At 40.1% G+C, this 22,295-nt stretch overlaps 1 protein-coding gene across 4 annotated transcripts in view; it reads right to left on the minus strand.

The window, feature by feature from the left end:
• LOC128861181 (acireductone dioxygenase) overlaps nt 1-22,295 on the minus strand; it is a 59,206-nt gene that overhangs the window by 16,535 nt on the left and 20,376 nt on the right. For all 4 annotated transcript variants that reach the window (XM_054099113.1, XM_054099111.1, XM_054099110.1 and 1 more), the window contains one exon: nt 1,005-1,132. In XM_054099113.1, the coding sequence (XP_053955088.1) occupies nt 1,005-1,132 (128 nt within the window). The remainder of the gene's footprint in view (nt 1-1,004; nt 1,133-22,295) is intronic.

Here is a 22,295-nt window from a genome sequence, read left to right on the forward strand (position 1 = left end):
ATCAACATGCACGGACGAATAAAACTAACACTGTACAAGGCTCTCATCATGCCCATCGTAACGTATGGCGCAGAAGTGTGGACAATGGCATCATCTGATCAAGCGCCACTTGGAATGTTTGAGAGAAAGATTCATATTGAAAAGTGGGAAAATATTTAAACGAATTCGATTTCAGAATTTTCTCATTTAAAGTTACGCTACGCTTATTATGTACGAAGGGACTTTTTGACACATCACATATGTAGATATCCAGTTTACCAACTTTCGAATGTCATAAGAAATATTTGTAAAAAATTAGAAATTTCCCATGGAATTTACAAGTACTGCGAGATATTTTGTTTTAAAATAGCAATTTCGAGATTTTTCCGATTATTTGTGAAAAAATCATAATTGTGAAGATAAATCTGAACTTATGGCAGCACTGCCTCAGGCAAAACTAAAATCGTATAAAGCGCGGCATACACGAGGAACATTTTTTCAAACTTAAGTTAAAAACATGCAATGTTACCCGAGCATGGGCACGTTTGAAACAATGGCGTGGGTACGAAAGCAACAACAAAGTTATCGAGTAAGATTCGCCGCTAGCGAGTATGGCTATAGTTCATTAGGCCGCACTACCTTACCAACATATGCAGTTAAAGGCAGTTCTCTTTCTGCGCTTCCGACATATATTCATTTGCTTCATCTATTCGCCACTTGCTGCATAAGTTTTGGCGAAAAAAAGAGGCCTAATACTGAGGCTACGGTTGAAGTTATTAAACCTTTTGGTTTTTGAGACGTGTTGGAAAGCTAAGCGTTTGAAAACAAAAAACATAACATCAGTTATTTTGAGAGTGCAGAAGAGTATATGTGGCATTAATCGTATAAACACAGGATTTAAAGATTCAAAAGTTTGACTACTAGCTAAAAATCTAACGTATTATCTGAAGTATTTTTTTTATAACTTATAGCTTCACCATATTCTATAACTGACTGTTCATAAAAACAAAAGTGTATTAACTTACTCTCTGACATCGAAATATCCGGAACCATCCAGTACCAATCGGATTTCTTCGTCCGTGTGCAAATGCTCGGTGTAGAATGTTTTTAGTTTGAGCTCGAAGTCCGGTAAACACGTCTTAGAACATGTTATCTACATATGTGTACAAAAGTACGAAAGTTTTTTTAAAATCTATTAAAAAAATATGCATTAATGGAAGGATTTTATTATTCCATGATTTAATTTTTTGGTAATTTAATGAATCTAAATGAATGTGTACATAGAATTATGGAAGTTAAGGGATAGAGTCTGCAGAATTACTTAAGTTATATGCGAGAAATTTTAAGTGTATATAAGTATTTATATTTATTTATAAGCGGTCGAATTTTGTCTACTCGATGCGAATGTTTATGGAGGAACACTGAGTGAAGTAATAATTGCTGGAAGGTAATACCAATAGTGTGTTTCCACACGTAAACGAATTATAATAGCTTAGACAGACCACCAGCGTCGAGAATAACGACTTAATTCGCAATTATCTCAGGACTTAAGTATAACTAATACGTATTGACAACTAGACTTCATTCTCATAATTTAAACGAATTAGGGGAATTTTCGATGGTAACAATTTCGAAAAATTACAGTTAATATCTATTGAGAATGAAATATGATGAAGCTTTTAAAGAGAAGAACAAAAAAGACTGGATGCAATGATAGTTTGCACTAGCACGTTCGAAATGACATTAATTGTTTTGATATTTCGGAGCAGTTTGAGAAATTGCAATTAAAAAAATTTTTAAATAGTATTATTATTATTATTGGCTTAAACGCCGATTATGTCGCACATAGTGCCAAAGTTAATGATTTCCACATATTTCCATCGCTTGCATTTTGCCTCAATTGAGTCCAGTTGAGATTGTTGCGAGTTATTTCGTCATGCAGGCAACGTCGCCAGGATCCTCTCGGTTTTCCCCTGCGTCTATACCCTTGTGGATCCCGTTATAAGGCCACCGTTGGTATTTCTTGGGCTGGTTTTCTGAGGGTGTATCCAATCCATACCCACTTCCTCTTACAGATTTCGACGACGATTGTAACTTGATTACACCTTCATTGCAATTCAGGGTTCACTATCAAATTTTCTGGCCACCAAGCGCGTATTATTGTGCGGAGGCATCGATTTACAAACGTTTGCAGTTTAAACACAATCTCCACTGATGCTGACCAAGATTCGCAACCATACAATAAGACCTGTTTGATAATAAAAATTCGTATTTTCGTTTTCTCCGTAAGCTGCTTGGAGACCACACTTTTTTGAGCATTGCAAAGTTGCTTTTGCTTTGTTTAATCTTGCTGTTATATCAGTGAAAGCGCCACCATTTGCAGTAATTTGGCTTCGAAGATACGTGAACTCTTCCACTTCTTCAATCTGTCGGCCATCAATGCTAATATCGTAAGGCTGGGTAGCATTTATATTAAGATACGGTCTCAAAATAAATATTATGAAAGCAAAATCAATTAAACGTGGTCACGCAAATCATTCAGTTTTGACAACAAATGAGACTGTGTACTTGAGAAAAGTACGATGTCGTCAGCATAATCCAAATCGTTTAGTTGCTCAACAAAGTGCATTATATAAGATTTCGTCAATTACAATCAAAAGCAGTAACTGAGAAATGATGCTTCCTTGTCTGACGCCCGCAACCGAATGTGAAGACGTAGTCTTTTGGATGTGAGAAATTTCTTAGTATCAGGGCAGATAATACACGTATTTGTTGCCTATTACTGACAAAACTATCCAATAAGCAAATCAGATGTTCACTAATCCGCTTAATACCGTCTGCCACATTACATCAGGATAGTTAATCCATATATAAAATAAAAGTTTCAGAGTGATTCTTCCAAATATCATGAAATTTCACATCAACTCATTGTTCTATAGCTATATTTAACACTAGATTTACCAGAGCAGTAATTTTGACTGGTTGTGCGATTTCAATTCAAAATTCCTACTACATATAACAATTGCTTTCCGAAATGATGCTTTATATATATTAATAACAAAGATATTTTTTGCTATTGACATTTATACCAGTACCAGTCAAAATGACTGGTGCATGTTTCTATGCAGAAACGTGTGATTTCGGAGGAATCATGAGGAATATATCGCCAAGTGGCTTCGTTCGTATAGTTATCGGCATTGAGCCGTGTGTGTACCTACTACAGCCGCTATTGTGTTCCTATTACAACCATATTTTGAAACATATAAGTATTTGTATTGATGTCAGATTTGTACGGATGTCAGAGGAGTCAACGCTTGCAAAGAGACGGATGCTCTATTTTCAGCAGTTTGGGACAAAGTTATTGAAAACATCCAAAACTGCTTCAAACCGGGAGCTCATATTGACGTGGATGAGCAACTGTTTTCAACGAAGGCCAGATACAGATTTACTTCGTATATGCCAAACAAAGCACATAAATTTGGCATAAATTTTTGGCTGTCGTCTAAGGTAGAGACAAAATGTGGCTAACGTATTTAGAAAAAGTCGAGTCTCGAAATGTACCAACCTCCTGAGCGAGTTTGTTGTAATGAAACTTCTTGAAACGTATACCAAAGTATTCCTTTGGCCTTAAAATTAAGATCTAAAAATACTTCGTTGCTTGGAACAATACGTGCAAACAAAAGGGAATTTTCAAAAACTCCACGTTTCTCAACCTTGTAGTACCAATCCAATAGATGCACACTAACCGTTTATAAAAGCAAACCAAATAAAAAAGTGCTTATACCAACTAAACACATCAAAATTGATAAAGCTGCTAAGAAATTACCTGAAACTGTATCGTTTTATAATATAGTCGGAATAAACAACACAACAGGAGAAAATATTTCACATTCTTATAGACTATCTGTTTAGATATATAGTAAATCTGGGTCGTTCCGGTAACGTAGAACCGACTGTCGGCGGCACGCATTTACATTAGTAAAAGAACTTGCTTCAAAATTTCAGACTTCACGGCAAAAACTACACGAATATGATTTTCCAACTACAATTGTCACGGTTTCTAGTCGCAAATGATTCCAAATAGAATATTGTAATAATAATCAGACAACAAATATTTGTAAGACATGCAAAAAAAATATATGCGGACCAAAAATGTTGCGGGGAGAATCCTTAATATGCAGGAAGAACCAATAATGCGGGAAGAATCTTGAAGGCGGCTATAAATTCGCTGCGGGGAGAGTCCTGTATCCTTAATGTTGCGGGGAGAGTCCTTAATCCAATAATTGTCCAAAACAATAATGAAATTTGCTGCTTCAATTGAAAAGTTACAATTTTTCTTTCCAATTATTTACAAACTATTCCCTATATATAAACAATTATTTCAAACAAAACCTACTTATTTTCACAGAAAATTATAACGAATAACATGAGTTGAAAAACATTAAAGTATTTTAAACTAATATAGGGTTGTTTAATAGGTGCGCTTCAACTTTTTTCCGATAGGGAGGGCGAACGACGCAATATTTTTTATTTTTCGCTTGTCATTTGTAAACTTCATTAGTATACATTTCATCATGGAACGCTACACACTTGAGCAACGATTGCAAATCGTGCCAATTTTTTATGAAAATAATCGTTCTGTTGCCGCTACTTTAAGAGCATTACGGCCATTTTACGGTCCATTTAACAAGCCGTCCCGTTTTGGGGTTATGTGAAGTCATTGGTCTACAGTAACAAGCCGGCGACGATTTGTGAGCTCAGAGCCAATATTGAACGCGAAATTGCTGGAATTTCGGCCGATTTATGCAAAAGAGTGTTCGAAAATTGGGACTTCGTAAAACGTGCACGCGGTAGTCATGCAAAAGAAATGGAATTTCATACTTAAATGTATATGTTCAAACTCGATAATAAAAAAAAAATTAGTTAAAAAAGTCAAACCGTTTGTGTTTTATTCAAAAAAGTTCAAAAGTTGAAGCGCTCTTACTGAAAAACCCTATACTAAATTGGACTCAACATAACACATGAAAATCTACCTATGTAGAAATTGTGACCGACAAACTGTAAACAATTAAGTATTTTGCTATTTGACGATGTCTATAAATTCATTTATTTATTACAACTAATATTGTTCAACTTTTTATGTATTTTTTTAGGAGAGGATAAATACTGGAAGTCACAATAAGCAGTTTTTCTTATACACCAGTCATTTTGACTGGTTTTGGTAGAAATAGGTATATTTAAATAGCTGGTAAATCTAGTGTTGAAAATGTATCGGCTTAACAAAAAGTACATACATAAAGTAAACAAACTTTTAGATTTTTTGTGTTTTTCCAAATTTATGCAAACTGAGAAAAGAAACTGAGCCGACATGAGCCGACGACGATCGCGAAATAACACATGAATTGAAAATGGATAGAAATGAGGCTGAAGCCGCCAAATCCGACAACTTGGAGCTTGCGACAAATTTGAAAGCGGTAAATCTACTACTTTGCAAAAGTTTGATGACGCAAAATCAAAGTCTTCGGATGCAATCGATGAAACCAACAATAATATCAGCAGTAACAGCAATTTGTTACAAGAGGTGTGCACCTTCGAGAAAATAGGAACAGGCAGCATTGATGAAATGGATACTGATGCCGTTGATGAGCCTGAGAATGACGATGATTCCGTGGATGCAGAGCGTTAAAAGGGTCGATAGTGTCGTCGTTGATGATCGCCTGAATTAATTGTGGTGAATTTTTTAAACTGAATAAGTCTGCGAATATAAAGTGCACAAGTATATACATATATAGGTATACGAAGTGTGATGACGATGCTCGCCCCAGCACCGGTGGAGAAAATAGTTATGGAGAATCGTCGAATCACAATTAGAGAAGTTGCTGATGATGTCGGCATATTGGTTGGCTCATGCCATGCAATCTTTTCGGAAATTTTGGGCATAAAGCGTGTGGCAGCGAAGTTCGTCCCAGAATTCGCCATCATAGTCCGCTGGTGTTAGAAATTGAATTTTTTAAATATTTTGAACTTCAAAGTAATAGTCCAACCGTTGCTTTAACTACTCTCGTTGTAATTTTATTGAATACAATAATTTGTTTGCAATGGATTGGTCTCGGCAATTTGAAAATGTGGATGTGGCTGGCTGTTATTATTTTATATAGGTATTTATATTTTTAAAACTGTAATATCTGAAACTTGCGTGAGTCACATCCCAATGTTAAGTACTAAGCCTTTGAAACGGCCGTGGTTCTCTAAAGAACACAAACGTTTAAGGATCTTGAAGAAAAAATTTTATAAGAAAAAAAATTATTCTAATGATGCCGATTTTCGTAAGCGGTATGTGTTTTACAGAAGTAAATTCAATAAGCTCAATTAATCTTTGTACCGAAATTATATTCGTAGTGTAGAGAGCAATATTAAATGTAATCCAACAAAATCCTTTTGGAGTTACATAAAATCTAAGAAAAACTATTCAAATATACTTGCGACAGTTCATCTTAAAGAGGTCTCAGCTAATTCCATTTCTGATGCTGTCAATCTCTTTGCTAATTTTTTTTCTTCAATTTTTTTTTCAGGCAATATGGATTTTGAGTTTGCTCAAGATATCCTGTCTAATTTAGATACTTCCATCAACTTTGGGAAATTAAATTTGACTGAAGAGGATGACATTGTTGGCATAAATCAGCTTAAGTCTTCCACTAGCACCGATGTTGATGGTCTATCGGTTATTCTAATTAAAAGTTGCCCAGCTTTGATTACGCCTTTAAAGCACATTTTCAACATGTCACTTTCCGCCGGTGTTTTCATTCAAGACTGAAAATTAACTTACATTACGTCAATTCTTAAAAGCGGCAATAAAAATAATATTGAAAATTATATGCCGATTCCCAAACTATCGAAATTATTTTAGTATAGAGTTAGTGACAAAATATACTTTGCTGTTAAACATTTGTGATGTCCCAATCAACATGGGTTTATTCCGGGCAGATCTATATTAACAAATTTTGCTGTCTTTACGGAGGACTGTTTGGAAACATTTCAAAGAGGTCTTCAAATCGATGCGATCTATACAGATTTCTCTAAGGCTTTTGGTAGGGTATCTCATCCAATATTAATTGCTAAACTTGAGCGTTTCGTCTTTCACTCTCAATTTCTTAAGTGGTTAATTTCCTACCTAAATAATAAGAATTGTGTCGTTCGACTTGATGATGTATCGTCTTACTCTTATATTGCTTCGTCTGGTGTTCCTTAAGGTAGTGTCCTAGGTCCGCTACTATTTATCCTCTTCATTAACGACATTTTTTCCTGTTTTTCATTGTGTAATTTTCTTCTATACGCATCTATTATGAAATTAAATGTCCGGAAGATTCATCCATTCTCCAGTGTGAGTTGAATAACTTTTATGTAGTTGGTGTGTGCGTAATCGTTTCTTCCTAAACATTACTAAATGTAACTATACTTCGTATGCGAAAGTTTTTAATGTTGTTCCAACAGCTTACTACATCTCGAACTAGCCGCTAGAGTCAATTAGTTAATTAAAGGATCTGGGTGTTTATTTTTGCGCAAAGCTCAACTTCACCACCCACATAAACTTTATTATTTCCCAATCGTTCGCAATGTTAGCCTTTATTCGTCGACATAGTGCTTCGTTTTCTGATCCCTATACTCTCAAACTGTAGTATTCGTCCTTAGTTCGGTCCAGGTTAGAATACGCGGTATTCATTTGGAGACCGTTTCATGCAGTCTATATTATTAGAGTCTGTTCAGAGAGCTTTTGTGCGTTTTGCTTTGCGCTCGATGATATTCGTTGATCGTTGTTCCCATCCTATCGGTCTCGTTGCTTATTAATAAACCTAATGTCCTCAGAGTCTATGCGTGTTCTATTGTCCATGTGTTTTGCCTTCGATATTTGTGCGGGCTCAATAGATTGTCCGTATCTTCCCAATAAAATTAATTTTAATGTTCCCTAACGCATTTTCCGTTGTAATGAACTGTTTTTTGCGGGTATTGCTAAAACTGTTTATGGAATGGATGCTCCTTTTAGAATGCAATTTAATGCTTATTCTTCTTCCTAAGTTTTATTGGATTACCATGGCGTAGTACAACAGGAGTTCTGACCATAACGTGGCACGGTATATAAGTAGTATTACCTTGAAGTTGTGCGCCGTTTGCGTGAAGCAATACGAAAAAAACGCCCGGAATTGGGGGGAAAAAAATGCATAGCTTTCGCATCATGACAATGCAGCTTCTTACTCGTCTTTGCTTTTGAGAGATTATTTGGTCAAAAACCACACCGTTATCATGCCTCTCCCACCGTATTCACCAGATTTGCCCCCCTGCCACTTTTTCCTGTTCCCAAGACTGAAGAGACCCATGTGTTACGCCAAAAGTCGTTGTAGTTATTAATTTTTTAATTAATAATTTAATTTATTTAATCATAATTATAATTATTATTATTATCATTTTTGAATTCGATAACCTAGATTTAATCCATTAAGCTAAGACTATGAAAACATGAGCTAAAGAATAAAGCGAACACTTGTAAAGTAACATCAAACGCGCTCGCATTTTCATTTTAAACGAAAGTAGTCAACAGGCAATTTGTTGGTTCGCGCACACCCAAAAGAAAGTGACAAATAATTATAAAGTAATTTTCGATCTTAAAAAAGCTTAAGATTTTGGCGCACGACCAGGGAATAAGTGGGTGAAAAAATAATTAAAATAACAAACGTAAAATTAATAAATAATCCGTTTGTGCTAAAAAATATATTGGTGAACACAATCAATACGGAAATTTTTTCCAAATACAAAAAACAATAACCATATAAAAATACAAGTGCTAAGTAATAGTGCAACAACTGTCTGCGCGAGTTATTTGCAAGTCCATTTTCGCGTCAAGTGCAGTGACGAAAAAGAGTTCAGTATACTCGTATACCTACATTTCCAAAGAAAAAATAAAATAAAATCGAAACAAGTGCATGCATATGTAAAGTACATGGTATATATATGTAGGCACAAACCAAAGTGGCGGTGAACAAAATTTTGCACTTAAGTGAAAAGCTAGTAAATAAATAATTAGCCAAAATAAATAGTTATTGCGGTTAAAACAGTTCGGTACATATGCAATCGGCCCCAGTGGTATACATAACATATAACAGTTTTAAACCGAAATAAGAAAAATTTAAGTTTCAAAAATCCGTTAAAATAAAAGCTTGAAACATACAAAAATAAAATTAAATAAATAAAAACCGTTCTCAGTGCCGCGTTGCCGCTAAGAAGCAGTTTTGCTTAAAAAACCCGCGGAATTCACCGCTGCTTATTTGCAGTTCGTCGCCTCCATCGCTATCACTGTCCGCTGTCACAGTTATCGCTGCTGCAATACTCGCCGCTGTTCTCATCATTGTCACCGTCGCTGCTGCTGCCGTCATCGCCCGCTGTCGCTGTAATTCGTACCGCTGGTTCTGTTGCTCCCATCCAGGAATGACCTGCACCTGCATCCTCTGCCAAAGGAAAGTCAAGCCTTGCAATAAGAATATAACGGGTGATTTTTTAGCTATTATCTTTTTAAACAGTTGGTTTAAACAGCTGACGCACGTTTCGTGTTTTGTTTCATTGTCAAACATCTTCAGTTTGGTCTATAATTTCCCCATGAATCGTCTTACAAACGAACAACGCCTGCACATCATTGAATTTTATTATAAAAATGAGTGTTCTGTTTTGAAAGTTTATCGCGCGCTTCTTCCATTTTATGGTCAGTTTAATCGACCCACTGAAGCGGCTATTCGAGCTATTGTGACTAAATTTAGAACCAAATTTACATTATTGGACATCAAACCACCAACACGCTTTCGTAGATTGCGAACTGAAGAAAATATCGCAGCTGTTCCGGCCAGTGTTAATGATGACCATCAATTATCGATTCGTCGCCGTTCGCAGCAATTGGGCCTCTGTTACTCAACAACGTGGAAAATTTTGCAAAAGGATTTTGGTGTGAAGCCTTACAAAATACAGCTGGTGCAAGAATTGAAGCCGAACGACCTACCGCAACGCAGAATTTTTGGTGAATGGGCTCTTGGAAAGTTGGCCGAAGATCCACTTTTTTATCGAAAAATTGTGTTCAGCGTCGAAGCTCATTTTTGGATCAATGGGTACGTAAATAAGCAGAATTGTCGATTTTGGAGTGAAGATCAGCCAGAAGAATTGCTAGAGCTACCAATGTATCCAGAAAAGGTCACAGTTTGGTGCGGTTTATGGGCTGGAGGTATCATTGGACCGTACTTCTTCAAAGATGCTGCGAATCGTAACGTAACTGTGAATGGTGAGCGCTACCGTGAAATGATATCCAACTTTTTTTTGCCCAAAATGCAAGAGCTTAACTTGCATGACATGTGGTTTCAGCAAGACGGTGCCTCATGCAACACAGCACGCGTAACAATGGACTTCTTGAGAGGCGAGTTCGGTGAACCTTTGATTTCACGTTCGGGACCTGTCAATTGGACGATATAACGCCTTTAGATTATTTTTTGTGGGGATATGTTAAAGCTCATGTCTATTCAGACAAGTCTGCTTCAATTAACGCATTGGAAGACAACATTAAATCATTTATATGTGAGATACCGACCGAAACATTGGAAAGAGTATGCCAAAATTGGACTAAGCGGATGGACGATTTGAGGCGCAGTCGCGGTCAACATTTGCATGAAATAATCTTCAAACATTAAATTATATGGACTGTGAATTTTACGTGTGTTTTTTTGAAAAACTTTCCTATAGCTCTTAAAAAATCACCCTTTACAAGGTGTGCCGGCTATTCAGCCACTTTTTCGTTTTTTAAACTGCAAATTCTCACAGATATTTTTTCGTTTCTGTGGACCTTGAGTAAATTGAGTTTAAATAATTTAGCTCAAAATTACCAAACCAAAGACAGCAATTCCAAGCCTCTAATAAGAGATGATGGAATTGAAATCATTAAAGCGACAGCGAACAGTTGGGAAAAATAGTATAGTGCTCATAAAGACAGGTCTCTTCGAAAAAAAACAACGTCGTTAGATCCAATTGAATTGGAGTGTCGACTTGACATTTTGAACTCTCATAGCGAGAAGCTTATGAAGTGCCAATCGAATATTGAAGAAATCGACGAGGAAGACATGGCCCGTGGGGAGTTAGAGGCTCTAATAGTGGAAACTAAGTCCGTTATAAAACCTATTTTGGCGAGAAATAAATCGTCAATAGCCGAAACATCTTTTTTTGCATCCATAGCGCGACTACCCAAAATGTCGCTACCTAAATTTAAAGGGGAATATTCAGAATTTAAAAATTTTATGAGTCTGTTCGAGAGTTTGGGATTAGACGAAGTTTATTCGAAGGCGTTGGTTAGTCTCAAACAAGTTTATGACAATTTCCGAACTTTTTGAGCTGCCAAGTATGCCATTATGGCGTGAATGTGAGGCAGCATTAAATAAACCCTACCAACATCTATCTGCCGATGAAGCCTCAACGTCGAGGCTAAAGCCGTCAATCAGTCACAGCATACAGAAACCCCACCTGCATTCGGAGAGGACAAAATCTGCCTTAATGACTTCATATATAAAACAGCCGGTGTGTCCACACTGTTAATCAAAGGATCATACTTTACCCGCGTGCCCTACTTTTAACTCTCTCTCTGCTTAGCAGCGATTTTAGTTTGGTAAATCAGTCTGCTTATGTATAAATTGTTTACGAAATGGGCACTCAGTTTCAAAGTGCAAAGCGAATCCGTGTCGTGTTTGCAACCGTTCGCATCACACGTTGCTGCATCTGTATCCTTCGCAACTACACCACAACTTTCGTCTTCGCATGCCATGCACACGACTAGTGCGCCAGATCGCGTTATGTTGGCTACAGCCCTAGTCAAGGTAAAAGGTAGCTCCGTAAAGGTAGTACCATAAAAGGCACTCTCCTTCCTGCACGAGCTTTGCTGGATTCTGCATCCCAGGAGAATTTCATCTTAGAGGATTTGGCGAAGAAATTAAGAATTCGTCGCGAAGGTACGACCTTAAATTTTATCGGCATCGGAAATACAACTAAAAAAGTAAGGACGAAATTAAAAACGTTTGTTAAATCGCGGGTCAATAATTACAAGTTTTCGGCACAATTTTGGATAATGCGATCCATTTCAGCCAGCCATTCAGATCGTAACGTAAATATTAATGATCTTCTGTTGGGTGCTGAAACATTTTTCGAGCTTTTAGCTGTAGACCATATTAAGGCCAGCCCTAATCACCAAACATTGCAAAAGACACTTTTAGGCTGGGCCACCAACCTCCTCTCACAGTCAGTAGCACATTATGCAATACTGAAGAAGATCTAACAAATATAGATTCCATTGTCCAAAGGTTCTGGGCGATGGGAAAACCACCTTCAGGGGCTAGTTCCACAAATAGAGTATGAAAACATTTTCGTCAAAACTACTACAGTTTTGCCGTCAGGAAGGCTTCAGGTAAGACTGTCTTTCAAAGATGCCCGTAAGTTACTCGGTAATTCCTATGAAACCGCGGCTCGGCGGTTTCAGGCCCTGGAGATAAAGGCCTTGAAAGATCCAGAACTTCGTCAAATGTTTCTGGATTTCTTGGGGGTGAAGTGTACGTTGCTTCTTGGGGGAATGCACACAGAGGCGTATGGCAGTTGTGCCAGTAGCCTAAAGACCGACCATTGTGGCAGAATGCCACTCCTGCACGAGGTGCCCCTGCTTTTAACCAAAAATGGCGGATCTAGAGAGGCATAACTCGAAAAAACCCGTAATCCTAGGTGTAATTCGAACCGTGCCTATAGGATGAATGGCACTACGTAAGTGTGTCTTATAACGGTGACCTCCAGATATCGGGCGCCCTCTGGTTGTAATTAGCCTTACCGCGACACCGGGGCACTGTCGTGGCTCGACCTTCCCTTCCCCTTCACTCGTGGGACCACATGGCAGAGTTAAACAATTCATTAAAAAAGGCAGGAGTGCCCAATATAAACCAGGTCGATAACGACCTTTCGGTAAATAGTGCCGAACTACCTACAACATCGCAGGCAGCTAAGGGCAAACAATGCCCTCCAACTGTCAGCGAAATCACGGATATGGAAGTTGACGACGTGGCCTTGGGGCCAGACGGCAAAGCTACCATATCACCAGAGGAAGAGGAGAAACTATTATCTTCTCCCACTTGTGACACAGGAAGAAAGGACGAAGACAAGGTGCGGCTTTGCGGTGCCGCCAGAAAACGCCTGAAGTACTTCCTGAGAAAAGGTCACAGCATCGACGAGGCAAGAGAGTTGGCTCAAAAACCAGCTGATCTGAAGCGACAACGCTCCAGCAGCACCACGCCAAAGCAAAGCTCCCCTAAGCGTGCCAATTTACAGGGGAACTCTAGCGTTGGAAAAAAGGCAGTAGAGACTACCGAAACGGAAGGGCCAAAGGCAGCAGTGCCTAATCCAGAAGTCAAGGTAGACTCAACAAAAATGTCTTACAAAGACGCGGCGTGCAGCACGAAGTTGGGAATAATTCCTCATGATTATCCAACTACGGTATGGTCGACGGAGAGACTAACGGCCATACAACATGCTATCCTGGAGGCGATAAGGAAAAAGCAGACTGGGGCTGCAAAGCCCAAATTTAATAGCTGCACCTTTCGCCCAGGATATATAGTTATATCATGTGGCTGCGATGAAACGGCTAGTTGGCTAAAGGAAGTAGTTCCTAAGCTGAAGCCGTGGAAAGATGCACAGCTGAAGATTGTGCAGGAAGCGGACATACCGCGCCCACAAATCTTCGTTGGTCACTTTCCAGAATTGGACAGCACCACAACTGAGGATATTATTAGCCTCCTCGACGGCCAAAACGAGGGCCTCAACACAAATGACTGGCGGGTGCTCAACAGAGTGCGCAAGGGTACTGTGGTAGAAATTACCATTGCTATCGACCCTATCTCCGCAGAAGTCATAAAGACTTCCAACAACTGGCTGAACTACGGGTTCGGTAAAACCCAACTTCGGCCAAAATCTAAAGGCCCGATTGATCCGCCTAAGGTTATCGAAAAGGACTCTGAATCCTCGGCGAAACAAAGCTCTGAGGAAGCGGGAACTTTGACTCCAACGGCTTCAATAGCCCAGGACGAAAAGGCCAGCTGCTCCAGACAAGAGGCAGGAAAGCCAACAACATCCGGCACATGGCGCCATAACGTGGCCGAGGGTATTCGCATGCGACCCCCGCTGTAGGCTGATAAAAAAGCGCACAGCCACAGCCACAAAAAGGATCGAAGAGGGGATCAGACGTCCGCTGAGGAAGCAGTCCTGCTGAAAAGCAACCGAGGCAAAAAAAGGCAGCCATTGCCAAACGAAGGTTCACTAGATGACCTGGCCTAAGCGTAAATCTTACAACACCAGAAGGCAACTCGGATGCCTTCAAATAAATCTCCATCACGCAAAAGCAGCCTCGGACGTGCTTACGAAGAGATTTAACCAAGAACTCTTGGATGTAGCTTTCATTCAAGAACCATGGGTACGTAAAGGAGTCGTTCTGGGACTCCAGAGCGTAAACGGTAAGTTGATATATGCTGCCAACAAAGACCGTCCCAGAGCGGCGTTGATAATAAATAATCAACTAACCTTTATCCCAATATCACAGTTCATTACAGAAGACCTGGTGGCGATTTGGGTAAAAGTGCCAACGAGCAAAGGTGAGCATGAGGTAGTACTTGCCTCCGCCTACCTTCCAGGTGATGAGGTCACTGCTCCAACAAGGGAGGTTATAGCCCTGGTGGAATATTGCCAGCAAAAACGTCTCCGGTGGATCCTCTGCTGTGATGCAAATGCGCACCACACAGCGTGGGGAAGCACAAACATCAATCCAAGAGGTGAGTACCTTATTGAATTTCTACTTAGGTATAATATATCAATCCTAAACCGAGGCAACGAACCTACATTCATTAATGCAATCAGAGGTGAAGTCCTTGACATCACTCTCTCTAGCCATAATGTTTTGTCCGAAATCTCAAATTGGCATGTGTCAGAGGAAACATCTATGTCGGATCACAGACATATTAGATTCGATATAGGTGCAACCAAACCACAAATGACAATTTACAGAAACCCCAGAAAAACTAACTGGGACTACTTTCACTTCCATTTAGAACAAAGTGTTAACTGCTGTAAGCGTCACATTCAGCTTATATCTGAGCTTGAGCTGTCTCTTACAGCAGGGTGCACACCATATTATCCCTAATTTGACCAGACTATACAAAGCAAGCTTACTGCTAGGATATTTGCCTACAAAATGGGCTGAGGTTAAGGTCGTATTTATTCCAAAGGTAGGGAAAAAACCCGAACAATTGCCTAAATCATACAGACCAATTAGTCTCAGCTCATTTTTCCTCAAAACAATGGAAAAGATAGTTGATCAGTATATTAGGGAATACAATCTAGCTAAATTCCCACTGCATCGACTTCAATTTGCCTATCAACAGGGAAAATCCACTGAGACTGCAATACACAGCCTGGTAACAGTTATTGAAAAGGCTATTGAGTCCAAACAGATAGCTCTATGTGCATTTATTGACATATCAGGAGCTTTTGATAACACCTCCTATGAGGCAATCTATAATGCCCTATATCTAAAGGAGGTACCTGAACCCATCACTAGATGGATAATATTCATGCTGAAATCTAGGACGATCAGCACCGAACTAGGAGGAACAATCAAATCTATTAAAGCCACAAGAGATTGCCCTCAAGGTGGCGTACTCTCACCTCTTCTGTGGACTCTAGTCATAGATGAACTTCTCCACAAACTGAATAACCTAGGATTTCACACTCAGGGTTACGCTGATGACCTAGTAGTTTATGTATTAGGCTGGCATGAGGAAACCATTTCGGATCGCATGCAGCAAGCCCTTACAATAATAAACAAATGGTGCACGGAAAAAGGGCTCTCCATCAACCCATCCAAAACAACTCTTGTACCGTTTACTAGGAGAAGGAACATAAATCTCAAATGTCCGACCCTCGACAGAAGCGAACTATCTTGGCGTTAGTCTTGACAAAACGCTTACGTGGAACTCCCATATTGAGAGAGTTACTTCAAAAGCCCCAAGGGCATTCTTTGCCTGTACAAGGCTTTTTGGCAAGACATGGGGACTAAGCCCTAGAATGACCTTCTGGACATTCACCACAGTTGTAAAACCCATAGTCACCTATGCATCTTTAGCATGGTGGCCCAAGGTCAAGCAAAGAAAGGCGGCAAACGAATTAAGCAAACTGCATCGCCTGGTATGTGTTGGCATTACAGGGGCTATGAAAACGTGTCCCACGGATGCATTGGGTGTGCTCCTGAACATACCACCGCCTCCAATTCTAATTGAAAGGGAAGCTCGCTCGAGTGCCTTAAGACTAAAAGGTATATCTGAACTTAAAAGTGGGAATATGAAAGGACATTTAAAGATCTTAGAAGACTTCCTACACAGTCCCATTCTTCATAGGGATGATATACTATCACCCAAACCAATACTCTTCAGGAACTTCCAAGTTATAATCAATGAACGAACAGACTGGAGAACTAACTCTATCACTTTCAAACCTGGCTCCCAGCTATGGTTTACTGATGGGTCCAAATTGGAAAATGGTAGAACAGGGGCAGGAATCAATGGGCCCAAATTCAAAAAATCGATTCCGATGGGATCCTACCCAACTATATTCCAGGCAGAAATACATGCCATCGAAATATGTGTGAGAGAATGCCTTAGGAGGAAAATGAGAGGTACTCACATCTACATACTTTCAGATAGCCAAGCGGCTCTAAAAGCCCTTCTATCAACAACTATCACCTCTAAATTGGTAAATGATTGCCTAAACCTTCTAAATACGCTAGGAAACCTCAACACAGTAACACTATGTTGGATTCCGGGACATGAAGGACATGTGGGAAATGAAATGGCTGATGACCTTGCAAAACAAGGAGCAAATATGCAACTTACTGGTCCTGAGCCTTTCTGTGGACTAACAAAAGGCCACATAAATGAATTCCTTAGGAAATGGGAAGAAAGAGAACTTGCCGCACACTGGCTAAACTGTGCCGGTCAGCGTCAAGCTAAACTATTCCTAAGTCCCAACAAAGGAATATCTGACAAACTTCTCTCACTAAACAGAGTAGATCTGCGTCTTTTAACTGGATACCTTACAGGTCACTGCAGCCTGAGGTACCATCTAAATAACATTGGTCTATCCGAGACCAATGTCTGCCGCTTTTGCGAAATGGACATAGAAAGCTCAGAACATGTGCTTTGTGAATGTCCTGCGTTGGGCAGACAAAGACTTCACCACCTTGGTGGTATCGTAGTGTCTTCATGCAATCTTTGGAACAACAAACCCAAAACTGTGCTAAAATTTCTAAAAAGCCTAAAACTCAGGGTTACAAAATAGGCCTTTCACAATAGATCAACTCTGGTCGCAGTGCGTAATGGCCTTCTAATAATAATAATAATAATCTGGATTTCATGAATGAATACATCGAATTGGGTCACATGTGCCCAACAAAAAATAAGATCCCGAGAGAGCCACCCTACTTCATTCCGCATAAATGCACCTTTCGACCTGAAAGTACGACGGCTAAATTACGTGTTGTTTTCGACGCATCAAGCTATACCTCTTCTCAAATTACGTTCAATGAAATCTTGATGCTTGGGCCGACCATTCAAGAAGAGCTGTATTCAACACTTCTTCGTTTTTGTTTGCAAAATATGCATTTACGGCGGACATTACTAAAATGTACCGTCAAATTCTCATGAATGAAGAAGGCAAAAAGTTTCAGCTTGCAGTGTGGAGACGGTGTTTACAAATGCTCAGCAATGCTAATACAAATATGTATCCACTCGGCTCAAAGGCCATAAAAAGAGATTTTTATGTCGACGACCTTCTTACAGGATCCGAAAATTTCGTATCTCTAGATCTTACCATATTAGAAGTGAGATAGTTAAAATATTTAACTCGGTAGGATTCAAATAATCTAAGTGGTTTTCAAATCACCCATCATTCTTCGATTGTGAGAGTTCTGAGAAGGCCTTAAATTTCAATGACACAGACTCCCCAAAAACACTTGGAATCCATTGGTTGCCGAAGGAAGATTTGTTACGGTTTGACTTAAATGGCAACTTTACCAGTTTACGAGCCACTAAGCGAAACATATTTTCAGTTTCGGCTCGTCTTTTCTATCCTCCTGGTTTACTTGTCCCACTAGTTACCAAAGCAAAAATATTATTGCAAGAGCTTTGGCTGCAAAAACTAGATTGGAATGAGTCGATTCCATTGCGCCTCGACACCAGCTGGTAAAATCTCAAAGCCAATTCATTGCAGCTACCATCAATAAGCATTCCTCGGTTTGTACATACCGAGTCTTGTGCAAGCTGTCAAATTCATGGCTTCGTCGACGCCTCAATACGAGCTTAGGGCTGCTGCGTATACAAACGTAGCCAATCGGCTGGTGGATCGAAATGTACGCTGCTTACTGCAAAGTCTAGAGTGGCTCCGCTGAAGTCTAAATCTTTTCCGCGTCTACACCTCTCGGCAACCCACTTGTTGGCCAAATTATGGTGACGAATAGAGCCAATGTTGAGTCGGGGAAATTGAAAATATAAACTTCTGGACAGACTCCGCAATTGTTTTGCATTGGATCAAAACGAAACCATCTGTAATACAGACTTTTGATGAAAACAGAGTGTCCGAAATCCAAGAGTTTACGGATAAAGCTACTTGGCGACATGTGCCAACTAAGCAAAATCTCGCGGATCAAGTGTCTCGGAGTTGTAACGTGGACGAATAGAATAATTCTATCTGGTTTAGCGGTACACAGTTCCTCCTAGAAAATCCTGCGCCGTACGGCTACGGCGGCCGCTATACATAATCTATACATAGGTATTTACATATAAATAAGCAAACGTAACCACAAGAAAATACATATACATATATAATATTTACACTATAATTCCATTTGATATGACATTTCAAATACCGCAATGGAATATGAACGGTTATATAAAAAACTAGAAAGAATTATTACTACTATTAAAAACATACAAACATCAAATTATATCTATACAAGAAACCCACATCCACTCAAACTTCCAAAATATTCCTATCCCCAACAATTTTTCACTGTATTCCTACAACTCAAATCTGCCATACGGTGGAACAGCCCTTCTTATACATAAATCCATCCAACACCAAATGGTATCAACAAGTAAAGATTTCGACAACTTAACATTGGAAATTTGTTCTTTGAGAAAATTCAGAAGTACATCAGCATACATTCCACCCTCCTCCAACTTAGAAAACGTATTTATTTCAGGTGACTTTAACAGCAGGCACCAAAACTGGGGCTCACACAAAAAGAACCGAAAGGGTAACAGACTAGCAAACTTCATCAACCAATCCAACTATATACTTTTAAATGACAAATCTCCTACTCACCTTTCTACACATAACACGCTCACTCACCTCGATTTGATTTTTTTCTCTCTCTACCTCGCCGCACGTCCGGAATGGAAGATCTCAGACGACTTAAATGGAAGCGACCACTTTCCGATTCTTATTTCCTTATTTCCAACGAGAAATCATTCGCCCAAATTCCAAGTCAATCTTGCAAATTGGTCACTATTCGAAAGAAGATGTATCCACAACGAGTCAATCAGACCTATTCTTCTTCTTAATTGGCGCTATAACCGCTTACGCGATTTTGGCTGAGTTTAATAAATCGCGCCAATCGTTTCTTTCTCGTGCTAACCGGCACCAGTTGGACACACCAAGTGAAGCCAAGTCCTTCTCCACCTGATCTTTCCAACGCAGAGGAGGCCTTCCTCTTCCTCTGCTACCACCACCTGGTACCGCATCGAATACTTTCAGAGCCGGAGCGTTTGTATCCATTCAGACGACATGACCCAGCCAACGTAGCCGCTGGATCTTTATTCGCTGCGCTATGTCTATGTCGTCGTAAAGCTCATACAGCTCATCGTTCCATCGCCTGCGATATTCTCCGCTGCCAACGTGCAAAGGTCAAAAAATCTTGCGCAGAATCTTTCTCTCAAATCCTCTAAGCGTCGCTTCATCGGATGTTGTCATCGTCCAAACTTCTGCGCCATACGTTAGGGCGGGCATGATGAGAGACTTGCAGAGTGTTAGTTTCGTTCGTCGAGAGAGGACTTTACTGCTCAGTTGCCTACTTAGTCCAAAGTAGCATTTGTTAGCAAGAGGGATTCTACGTTGGATTTCAAGGCTGGCATTGTTATCGGTATTAATGCTGCTGTTAATGTGCCTAAATACACGAAATCTTTTGAAACTTCGAAATTATAACTGTCAACAGTGACGTGGGTGACGATACGCAAGTGCGCCGACTGTTTCGTTTTCGTTCGTTTTGTCCTCGTTCACCACCAGTCCCATTCGCTTTGCCTCTTTATCCAGTTTCGAGAAGGCAGAACTAACAGCGCGGTTGTTAAGACTGATGATGTCGATATCATCGGCATGCGCCAACAATTATATGCTCTTATAAAAAATTGTGCCTGAGCGATTAAGTTCTGCGGCTCGTACGATCCTCTCCAACATCAGGTTAAAGAAGTCACACGACAGCGAGTCATCCTGTCTGAGAGGTCGGAGAGGTCATTCCCAATTCTGACGGAGCTGCTGGTGTTGAGCAACGTCATCTTGCATAGCCGTATTAGTTTTGCGGGGATTCCAAATTCAGACATCGCGGCATACAAGTAACTCCTTTCCGTACTGCGAATGCAGCTTTGAAATCGACGAAAAGATGGTGTGTGTCGATTCTCCTTTCATGGGTATTTTCCAAGATTTGACGTATTGTGAACATTTGGACGATGGTAGACTTTCCTAGTCTAAAGCCACAGTGATAAGGTCCAATCAGTTGGTTGACGGTGGGCTTCAGCCTTTCACACAATGTACTCGCTAGAACCTTATAGGCGATATTTAGAAGACTAATCCCGCGGTAATTGGCACAAATTGCAGGATCGCCCTTCTTATGGATTGGGCAGAGCACATTTAGCACGGCAGTCCATCGGCGCCCGCAGCTTTGTTGTTTTTTAGCCGCGTTAACGCTATTCTCACCTCATCATGATCGGATAGCGGAACGACAATCCCGTCGTCAACGATTCTGGTATCGGGATCTTCACATTCTCTGTGACATGCGCAGCTGTCACTGTTTAACAGGTTCGAGAAGTGTTCCCTCCATAATTTAAGATTGCTCTGTACGTCAGTCACCAGATCGCCGTCTTTGTTTTTACAGGAAAACGCCCCGGTCTTAAAACCTTCTGTAAGCCGCCGAACTTTCTGGAAGAATTTTCGGGCGTTGTTCCTATTGGCCAGCATCTCAAGCTCCTCGCACTCACGTATTTCGGGCTCTCGTTTCTTCTTTCGGATAATACGTCTCTCTTCCTTTTTTAGCTCTCTGTAGCGATCCCACACGGCTCGCGTTGCGCCTGATCGCAGCGTGGCTCTATAGGCGGCATCTTTCTTTCTGCAGCAGCATGACATTCCTCGTTGTACCAACTGTTTCGGGCTCGCCGGAATCCGACTTCTTCTTCGGCGGCGGTACGTAGGGAACGAGAAATGTTGCTCCATTGCTCGTACATGCCGGTTTGTTCGGCAGTGCTCTCTGAGAGCAGGAGTGAGAGTCGAGTAGCGAATCTTCTGGCTGTCTGTTGTGATTGCAGCTTTTCGATGTTGAACATTCTTTGCGTAGGTAGATGTACGTTTTTTGCTGCACAGAGGCGTGTGCGCAGTTTGGCTGCAACAAGGTAGTGATCCGAGTCGATGTTGGGTCCTCGGATCGTACGTACATCTACTACACTAGAAGCGTGTCTTCCATCTATCACAACATGATCGATCTGGTTTCGTGTTTTACGATCAGGAGACAGACAGGTGGCTTGGTGGCCACTCCCAAGTGAATGGCGATCAGAACGTTCCCCATATACGTGGACTTCTACATGTGGAACCATCCTCCTATTAGCCATAACATAAATTCCGAAGCCTCCAACCTCAAAATAAATTGAAAACTGTCCCTTGGTGGAATAGCCACCTTACTAACCTAAAAACCAAATAGACTATTCAACATATTTAGAAGAAATATGACTCAGGAAAATCTCCTTAGCTTCAAGAAAGTAAATTCCAAATTAAAAAGCGAAATAAAGTCAACCAAACAGTTATCGATACAGAAATTAACAGAAGACATAAATCCCAATACAGCCACAAAAACCATCTGGACAAATATTAGACGATTTTGCGGATACAAATTATCTCATGGT

Source organism: Anastrepha ludens, chromosome 4 (assembly GCF_028408465.1).
Source record: "Anastrepha ludens isolate Willacy chromosome 4, idAnaLude1.1, whole genome shotgun sequence".
NCBI classification, from domain to species: domain Eukaryota; kingdom Metazoa; phylum Arthropoda; class Insecta; order Diptera; family Tephritidae; genus Anastrepha; species Anastrepha ludens.